Source organism: Pseudophryne corroboree (assembly GCF_028390025.1).
Source record: "Pseudophryne corroboree isolate aPseCor3 chromosome 3 unlocalized genomic scaffold, aPseCor3.hap2 SUPER_3_unloc_2, whole genome shotgun sequence".
Classification (NCBI taxonomy): domain Eukaryota; kingdom Metazoa; phylum Chordata; class Amphibia; order Anura; family Myobatrachidae; genus Pseudophryne; species Pseudophryne corroboree.
In genome coordinates this window covers 6,107,981-6,117,807 of record NW_026967508.1, presented here as the reverse complement: position 1 = coordinate 6,117,807, position 9,827 = coordinate 6,107,981, and the positions used below count along the sequence as shown (strand labels likewise).

The window sequence follows — 9,827 nt, the reverse complement described above, 5'->3', positions numbered from 1 at the left end:
GTCACCTATGTTAGATTGAAAAGTGATCCCTCCTCCAGTATCTTTAAGGCATACGACAATTTTATCAGCCAATATGTAGATTTGAAGGTTATTGATGATAACACAGCACAATATTTGGGGAATGAGAATTTTTCTATCCCAGTGTTATACCTTTTGCCAAAGGTTCACAAATGCATTGACAATCCCCCGGGAAGGCCCATAGTGGCAGGAACCAATGCAATTACTTCTAATTTGTCGGCCTATATAGACTACCAACTACAACCGTTTGTAATAAAGGGAAAGTCACATCTCAAGGACACCAGAGATACATTGAATTATCTTATGGGGGTACATTGGGAGGAAGATTTTATCCTCATCACCGCTGATGTTTCTTCTCTTTATACTATCATTTCTCACAATGCCGGTTTGGATGCAATTAGGTCTACATTAGAAGATGAGCATATTGATAGTGAGGAAATAATTTTTCTATGACATCACGTCACATCGCGAGGCAAAGCTATTGGATGTTTGACGCAAGTCACCCTGTACTCCTGTGCGGCCGCCAGCCAGTAAATTATTATACACACTACCTGACAGCCGTCCTGACTGGGCGGCGGGCACAGCGGGGTAGCGGTGGAGACACACAGTCAGAAACTGTAATTAGCTGCAGGGCCGCGGCGTTCATCACTAGCGTGTGGGGGAGCGGGACATTAGGGGGTGCCTGTGCGCACCAGGCATCCTCCATGCGCACACCTATGGTAGTAAATGTTTTAAACAAAAATCAAAGCCATGTGTACACCAGTCAAATCACATGGGTGAGAAGCCGTTTCCATGTCCTGAGTGTCGGAAATGTTTTACATACAAATCGATTCTCATGAAGGGTGGTCTGCAGTATGCCAACTGACGGGATCCCGGTGCACAGTATACCGGCGCCGGGATCCCGACAGCCGGCATACCGACACTTATTCTCCCTCGTGGGGGTCCACGACCCCCCTGGAGGGGGAATAAAATAGAGTCACTGTGCCCGTAGCGTGGCGAGCGCAGCGAGCCCACAAGGGGCTCATTTGCGCTCGCCACACTGTCGGTAAGCCGGCGGTCGGGCTCCCGGCGCCGGTATGGTGGTCGCCGGGAGCCCGACCGCTGGCATACCGTAGTGAACCCCTCATGAAGCATCAGAGATGTCACACCCGTAAAAAAACATCCTATATTTGTTCTAAATGTGAGAAATGTTTTATACACAAACTGAGTCACATGAAGCCATTGCCATACAGGTATGAAGCCATTGCCATGTTCTAAATGTGGGAAATCATTTACACGGAAATCGAATCTTGAGCGACATCAGAGAGTTCACGTCAGAGAGAGACCTTTGTCCTGTTCTGAGTGCGGGAAGGTTTTTAAACACAAGTCTGATCTCAAAAGACATCAAAGAATTCACACAGACGAGAATCCATGTTTTTGTTCTGAATGTGGGAAATGTTTTACCCGGCAGTCAAATCTGGAGCGACATCGGAGAATTCACACCGTTGATAAGCCTCTGTCATGTTCCGAGTGTGAAAAATGTTTCACACATCCATCACATCTTGATAGGCACCAGAGAATTCACACCGACGAGAAGCCATTTTCCTGCTCCAAGTGTGGGACATGTTTTGCACAGAAATCAGATCTGGTTAAACATCAAAGAATTCACACGGGTGAAAAACCTTTCACGTGTTCTGAGTGTGGGAAATGTTTTACATAAAAATCAGATCTTATTAAACATCAAAGGATACACACAGGGGAGAAACCTTTTACATGTTCGGAGTGTGGGAAATGTTTTACACAGAAATCACATCTAGATAGACATCAGCGATTTCACACGGGTGAGAAGCCTTTTTTGTGTTCCGAGTGTGGCAAATGGTTTACCCGAAAATCGGATGTGCTTAAACAGTAGAGAAGTCATACAGGTGGGACAACCTTCTGTCTGTTGTGATCATAACTGTTTTAACATGTAGGAGGGATACAGCATAATGTGTAGAATAACCACAAAGATTGCCACTAACACTCAAATACACATAACAAAGTGTGGAAACAAAATAGTTTTACATTGGCGCTAAAGGGCAAACTAGTCTTACTTTTTCATACTCCTTTTTCAGCTACTTCTCCAAGCAAACATTTATTTTTAACTCGGTCAGAGGGAAAGAAGGAATAAAATATATTTGTGCAAAAATGTGCCCCTTTGTCTGTTGGGAAGTGTGTGATAGCCATTCGTTCAAAAGATAGGCCCCATCCACCATAAGCCCCTCTTGATATTTCCATAACCTGATCTGGTGCAGCTCATCTTACCTGTAAAGTGGCTATCTGAATAAAGAATGGAACTTTTAAACATTGGAATACTTGCTTTGAGAAAGATTGAAACTAGTGAAACGCGTCAGTGGGAGGTTCCAGTCTGCAAGTATTGTTTCCATTTATAGAAGGAGAACTTCACCAGAGAAGGATCCAGATCTTGTTCTGAATTTTACATGCTCACTTTGTATTTTCATCTTGTAGGCAGCCGAACATTCACCATTTGAAATTTGGGATATTTAGGATCACTATATATTTAATTGTGTAAATGCTATATATTCAAGTTTACAAAAGATGTTAAGCCAGATGGCTTTTTTTCTGGGCACTTATTCCATTAACTGAGAAACCAAGGTAGAGTTCTTGGGGAAGTCTTTGAAGTATAGAAAGCTTGGTACCTCCAACTGACGCGTTTCGATCTTTTGCAAAAACGATATTCCACTATTTCAAAGTTCCGTTCTTTATTTAAACATCTGCCTTATAGGTAAGACGATTGGATGTACTATAGAAGATCTACACTGTCTAGATAGACAGTCATTAGGTTATGGTCGACATGTAAAAGATGGATTGTGGATAAGGTTGACAGGGTCAAAAGGGGTGACATGGCAATAATCTACGCCCAAACCGTTGACACAAGTTTTCTTCATTTTGTGGGTGTCATTTTGTATGTGTCATCATATGTGACCACCATAAGTGGAAACGTGTACCCTAGCAAGTTCACTTCTCTCGCCTTGCACATTCAACCACATGGATGTGCACATGGGAAGGAATTTGTAGTACCCTGTTCGACTCACAATCAGGCCGCAGATAATGGTCCGGAAACATAAGAGGTGTTCGTGGTGGCTGAAACCTATACTCTGAACTAAATGTCACATCATGTATATTTTGGCCCTCATTCCGAGTTGTTCGCTCGCAAGGCGATTTCAGCAGAGTTACACACGCTAAGCTGCCGCCTACTGGGAGTGAATCTAAACTTCTTAAATGTGCGACCGATGTATGCGCAATATTGCGATCACAAACGAGTTAGCAGTTTTAGAGTAGCTTCAGACTTACTCTGCCTGTGCGATCAGTTCAGTGCTTTTCGGTCCCGGCTGACGTCACAAACACACCCAGCGTTCGCCCAAGCACTCCCACCGTTTCTCCGGACACGCCTGCGTTTTTTCCGGAAACGGTAGCGTTTTCAGCCACACGCCCCTAAAATGCCGTGTTTCCGCCCAGTAACACCCATTTCCTGTCAATCACATTACGATCGCCGGAGCGATGAAAACACCGTGAGTATAAATACAAACTTCTTAGTAAAGTTACTTGGCGCAGTCGCAGTGCGAACATTGCGCATGCGCTGTAAGCGGAATTTCACTGCGATGCGATGAAAAACTCAGAGCGAACAACTCGGAATGAGGGCCTTTATTCCTTCTTCTCCTATGAAAAAGAAAGGTTGGTTGGTTTGGAGAAAAAGCCAAAAAACAAGTACAAGAAATTTGGAGGCGATTGGCGGATACTTCAGCGCCAGTGTGAGACCATTTTGTTTCCAATGTTTGTTATGATCTGAAAGTGGGAAATCCTGTTGAGCATCAAATAAATTACATAGGAGAAAAGAAACCATTTCCATGTTCTCTTGTTACACACTGATGTCACACACGATAGAGCTCAGGCGTTCTGAAAATGGAAATGTTTTACACAAATCATGTTTTCTCTGTACACCCATACAAACCTATATCCTTGTACTCAGAACGTTAGTAGATATTTATAAGGTGTTTGTGAGTTGCAAATGTTTTATCTCAAAAATAAATATCCTGGAACAAAGTGTTTCCCCGCCTCAGGCTTTTTATTGACCTTTCCTCCCAGTTCTGTTTAGCTACTTGAGTTGGTGTCCCAGAGCCGGCCCTAACCAATATGATGCCCTAGGCAAGATTTTGGCTGGTGCCCCCTAGCACCACAGCTAGTTCTGCAGGAGATGCCTAGCATGAGTCAGCTGGCAGCTCTGCTAACGTCGGGCGCCTTTTGTTTATGAAAATGCATCTTATTTGCATTACTATGTGGCTAGGATGCACAAGCAGCTTCTGCTGATTAAAATGATATGCAGCATGCCTATATTCTGTGTGTGACTGCGGCTGTATCTGCATAGAAAATGCTACATTACAGTAATTTCCAGGAATACACGCAACATAGCATTTCGTATGCAGATACAGCCGCAGTCACACACAGAATATAGGCATGCCGCATATCATTTTAATCAGCAGAAGCTGCTGGTGCCCCTAAGCATCTAGGCATTTGCCTAGTTTGCCTATGCCTAAGGCTGGCTCTGTGGTGTCCTTTGTACTGCTGTTCTAGGTGTTGTACTCTTTTTTTGTCTTTCCTTACTGTCATTGGTGATAAGCGTCAGCAAGACAATGGGCCTAATTCAGTAAGGATTGCAAATTCTGCTAATTAGCAGAATTTGCAATCCTTTTGTTAGCATGCTGCTGACCGCCGCCCCCCCCCCTTCAACAAGCAGAAATTGCGATCGCAATTGCAGCCACTTCGATCTCACCACCGTTTGCGCCACCACGCCCCCAGTTTACAGGCCACGCCCCCGCGATACTCCGTCTCCGCCTAGGAAACAGTGTTGCCACCCCAAAAAGTTCGGGCGCAAGGCGGGCGCTGCGTGTGCGCCTGCAGGGCGAACGCAATAATTCCGATTGAATCGCGGCTTGCGATCTAACCTGACTTGTCCACAGTATCCACTCATCAAGCATGGGGAAGAAATAACTTTCCAATGTCAACTGTGTTATTTTGTTTATGGAATTATCAGAGTGACTTGCTCAGTAACAGTCTCATAGGTAACAGACACGGCACCCGTGAGTGTGCTCATAGCCTGCACAGAGGGAAGAGCCTAGACCTAGGTGGGAGTTTATGAAATGGGACAGGTGAAGGTGTTACCCATAGCAACCTATCAGATTCTAGCTACTATTTTATAGCATGTGCTAGATACATCACAGGTAGTAGCTGATTGGTTGCCCTGCCCGTTCTCTTTAGAAGGTTTCGGACATCTACCCCCCAGTGTATACATTGTTCCACGCTATGCACTATCAACAAATACAAAAATATCGAAGGTACAACCTCTTTAAGGAGCATATTTATCAATCATATTTGAGGGATAGCACCTGTGTTTGGAGGGTATCCACAAGTATCCTTTTGAATATATCTTTGGGGTATCCCCTATTTTTGTACGCAAAAGCAGACCCCATAGGGTTCATCTGTGGCAATATGGAATCTTTAATACCCCAGGGCAGAGGTTCTCCCAAACGCGGTCCGCAAGGCACCCCAATGTCTAGGATTTAGGTATACCCATGGATCAGCACAGATGGTTAAATCAAATTGACTAAGGTGCTAATTCAGTCACCTGTGGCCAAGCATGGATACATTTAAAACCAAGACTGTTGGGTGCCTTGAGGACCACGTTTGGGAACCTCTGCCCCAGGGTGAGGATTGGGATTCGGTACACCACAAAGAAAAATATGGAATAAGCCCATATGCCTTGTACTTTTTATAGAACCTATCCAGATCAACTATAAGTAGAACATATAGGACTCAGGGTCGACAGTGTCTCTGTCGACACCCATTAGGTCGACACCTATTGGTCGACAGTGGCTGGGTTGACACTAGAAATAGGTTGACACGGCCAGTAGGTTCGACATGAAAAAAGGTTGACGTGAGTTTTTTAATTTGTTTGGGTGTCGTTTTCTCCGGAAAGTGACAGGAAACCCCAGTTAGTGGCTCATGAGCTTCGGGCAAGGTTACCGTTCCCGATCGTAGTCCATGTGGATCGTAAAGTATGAAAAAGTTAAAAGAAATAACAAAAATGTGAAAAACTCATGTTGACCTTTTTGCATGTTGACCTAATGGTTGTGTTGACCTATTTCTAGTGTTGACCTATCCACTGTCGACCAAAGGGTGACGACTTAATGGGTGTCGACCTAAGTGGTGTCGACCCAGAGCCTGGATACCGATACAGCAATGGTTCTATGTATAGGTTTTATTCTTACATCTATCCGTGCCACCTTTGTCCGATGGTCTGACATCTGTTCCCGGGAAAAGTTGACTTTGAAGAAAGAATAGAAGATAGCCTGTTACCAATTTATACATCCACCCAGGCTTCATCATTCCAGATTCTAACATCTAAACACGGAGGTAACCACGATCCACGAGGCAGTCACTCACCATAGATATGTTGGGACAGCGGGCAACTAGAGACCTACAACCAATTAAAAATCCTAAATCAGGACATGACCACGCTCCCTCCAGAAAGAGGATATAATTGCACCATGTTAGGGGTGTGACCACGTCACAATGGGGACCCCATCCCCCAACCGCCAGCAAAACACCCTTGTATTGCACAGGAACTGCTTCTGGTGTGGGCTAGCACATGCTCATTATATATCTGCCTCTTTTTGTGAGTCATTACAAAATTTGACCTTAAATTAAGGACATTCACCATCAATGTTTCTCCGCCATCGATGGCTGAATTCCGATAGTGATGAAATTATGGCCTTACGCTTTTTCTCTGATTGACCCATCGCTAACGCACTTGCACTGCCCACCTGTGCTACAAACAAACCATCATTCGATCATGGTTTGAATGAACACTATTACGTTCAAGTGTGTACCCAGCTTAACTCTAACCTCCCATAGCCTAACCTTAGTCTCCCCCCCCCACTGCCTAACTCTAATCCTCCCCCTACTGCCTAACCCGAACCCCCAGCTCCTCCAGCATTCTGAGAATGTTGCATATTTAACATGCCGACACTTCAGTTGCTGACATGTTCTATATCGCTTTCCAACAATGTCGATATAATGTCTGCATCTCGTCATTTACAAATAGGTATCCCAGTTTGAGGTGGAAATGCACACTGAAATAAAAAATGCAATCTGGCCACAGACTTCACATAAAATATTTAGGGGTCTGTTTATCAATAATCAGATACTCAGTGCATTTCAGTATGCGATTACACCAGGGGCGACTTAAGCGAGGAGGGGGGGCCCCCCTCTTCTCCACGGCGCCATAGGCTCTGACACTGTGCCAGAGCCTACTGCACATGCGCAGGTCTCCGGAAACATGGTGCCCGCCATGTTCCGGAGACAAAATTCAAACTGCGTATGTGCTACGACCATTTTGGAAGGGATTTTTGGCGCGACAGCAGCGGCTGCAGCGCCCGATGCTGGATCCCGGAGAGAGGAGTACTAAAATATGGGTGCAATGTGGGCCCCCCCTGGAGCCAGGGTCCCATATGCACCTCACACATTGCACCCATGATAGAAACGCCAATGGATTACACCAGGCACCTGTATTACGGAGCAACGGCAGGGACAGGGTGCCCAGAGTGGCAGTGGGGCTCCTAGGCATGCGCAGCGGCCATTATCAGTGAGGAGCCGGAGGAATCCTCTGCCGGTGTCTTTTGTGGCCTGTAGCCTATAGCCTACAATGGGCTAATGCCATCTTCAGATGACTGGAACGGGGGTCTGGGGGGGGGGCGGGCATGCTCAGGAATGCTTTGCAATCTGGCGCTTGGTAATGGCGGCTGCTGCTGTTGTTGGGAATAGAGGGATGAATGGGCCCCTTAGAGTCTCTCCAAATCAGTCCAATCCCTACTGCCTAATTAAAATAAATCCAACATTTTCCATTTATGTTTAGTTTATTTTTACTTTATTTATGGTACATTTGGTCACACAGAAGTCACACATATATATATATATATATATATATATATATAAATAATACAGAGTACATCCACATAAAGTGGAAGACAGATAGCACTCTCCAGACTTGCGTAGTCGATACCAAAATAATTTATTCAAAAAATGGTTCCTTTAAATTCAAATCACAAAAGATAAGGAAAGGGCTCACCAACGTTTCGGTCCCATATTGGGACCTTTTTCAAGGTAGTTGCCAATCAGTGAAAAGTCCAGTACATTAGCAGCATCATCAGCAATACACAAAGGAACCAGGAGCACTGCAATGCGCCTCCCAGGTCCCCTATATATACCTAAGTGTGATTCAAGTAACTCAGATGGGACGGCTACAGCCGGTTGCGTCACTTCCGGTCGAGACCGGAAGTGACTATGCGCCCGGGTCCGTCTTGTATTACAATGTAATGGCGTATCAGAAGCGCAGAGGGAGTATTAATGGGTACAGTCAGTGTCCCGCCAAACGCATAATGGAGGTTTAAATGCTGTGGGTGCACCAATGTTTATTTTGCTGCGGCAACGTCCTAATGCCGCTACATCACTTCCGGTGTATGCCGGAAGTGACGGTAACCATGGTAGCGCTCAGGGACTGCTATGGGTTCAAACTTGGCCCCAGCTTATGCCAATATCTATATGGCAGCGTACGAGACCACGCATATCCTGCCACACTTTGGAGCGCATATCCTGATGTACAAACGCTTTATAGATGATATCTTTATCCTATGGACAGGGACCACTGAGATGTTTCACCAGATGGTGCAGACGCTCAATGAGCTAGACAATCCAGTGAGGTTTACATACCAAATTGACGACCATCAGATCAATTTTTTGGATATCACGGTCACTATAGAGGATCGAGTGATCAGTACCTCATTATACCGGAAACCGACGGATAGAAATACCCTTCTCCTGTCAACCAGCCAGCAACCCCCAGCACTTAAAGAACATCTACCCATCTCACAATTTCTGAGGGTCATGAGGAACAACACCGATGCCACCCAGATGGAACAACAATTGCAGGAGATGTCGATGAGATTTCAGGAACGTGGCTACACCAATAGATGCATACAACGCTGCTTGAACAAGGCATGAGCAAAATTCCAAACCCTAATTCACCAACACCCACTAATCCCAAACCTGATCGCATGGTATTCACCACGACCTTTGATGCACATTCTAACAAAATCAGCAGTGCCCTTCGAAAGAGATGGCCTATCATCACATCAGATACCCAACTCAAGCTAAAGAACACAAGACCACCAATGATGGCATACCGGAAAGCCCCCAACCTCAAACAATTATTATAAAGACCAACAGTATGCCCCACTGCACCTATCAAGACGACCTGGCAACAAGAGCAGAAACCGGGTTGCTTTAAGTGCACTGGCTGCACTACGTGTAGGAGTATGCTTACCGGCCCCACTTTCCCCCATCCCCATTCGGGACGTCCAATTAAGATTAAATATAAATTACATTGTGTTATGGACCATGTTATCTATATACTCACCTGCCCCTGTGGACTATACTATGTCGGTATGACTTCAAGACGATTTCGTGACAGGATGGCGAACCACAGGACGACCATTCATCAGGCCATTACATCTAAAACAGCAGAACAACCGGTACCGAAACATTTCCTGCTACACCAACATCAAGTGTCTAACCTTCGGTGTAAACTGATCGATTGGGTCCCCCCACTCACCCGGGGTGGTGACCGCGTTTTGGCATTGAAAAAGAAGGAGAGCTATTGGATTCACCGGTTGGACACCATCTCCCCCAAAGGGATGAACGAGAATAAACCCCTC

At 45.3% G+C, this 9,827-nt stretch overlaps 1 protein-coding gene across 1 annotated transcript; it reads left to right on the top strand.

Moving 5' to 3' along the window:
* The first annotated feature begins 1,252 nt into the window (after window positions 1-1,252).
* Window positions 1,253-1,717, top strand: LOC134983626 (gastrula zinc finger protein XlCGF17.1-like). Its single transcript, XM_063949301.1, has one exon. It carries the CDS (start codon window positions 1,253-1,255, stop codon window positions 1,715-1,717), a length of 465 nt encoding a protein of 154 aa, XP_063805371.1.
* The last annotated feature ends 8,110 nt before the right edge of the window (window positions 1,718-9,827 follow it).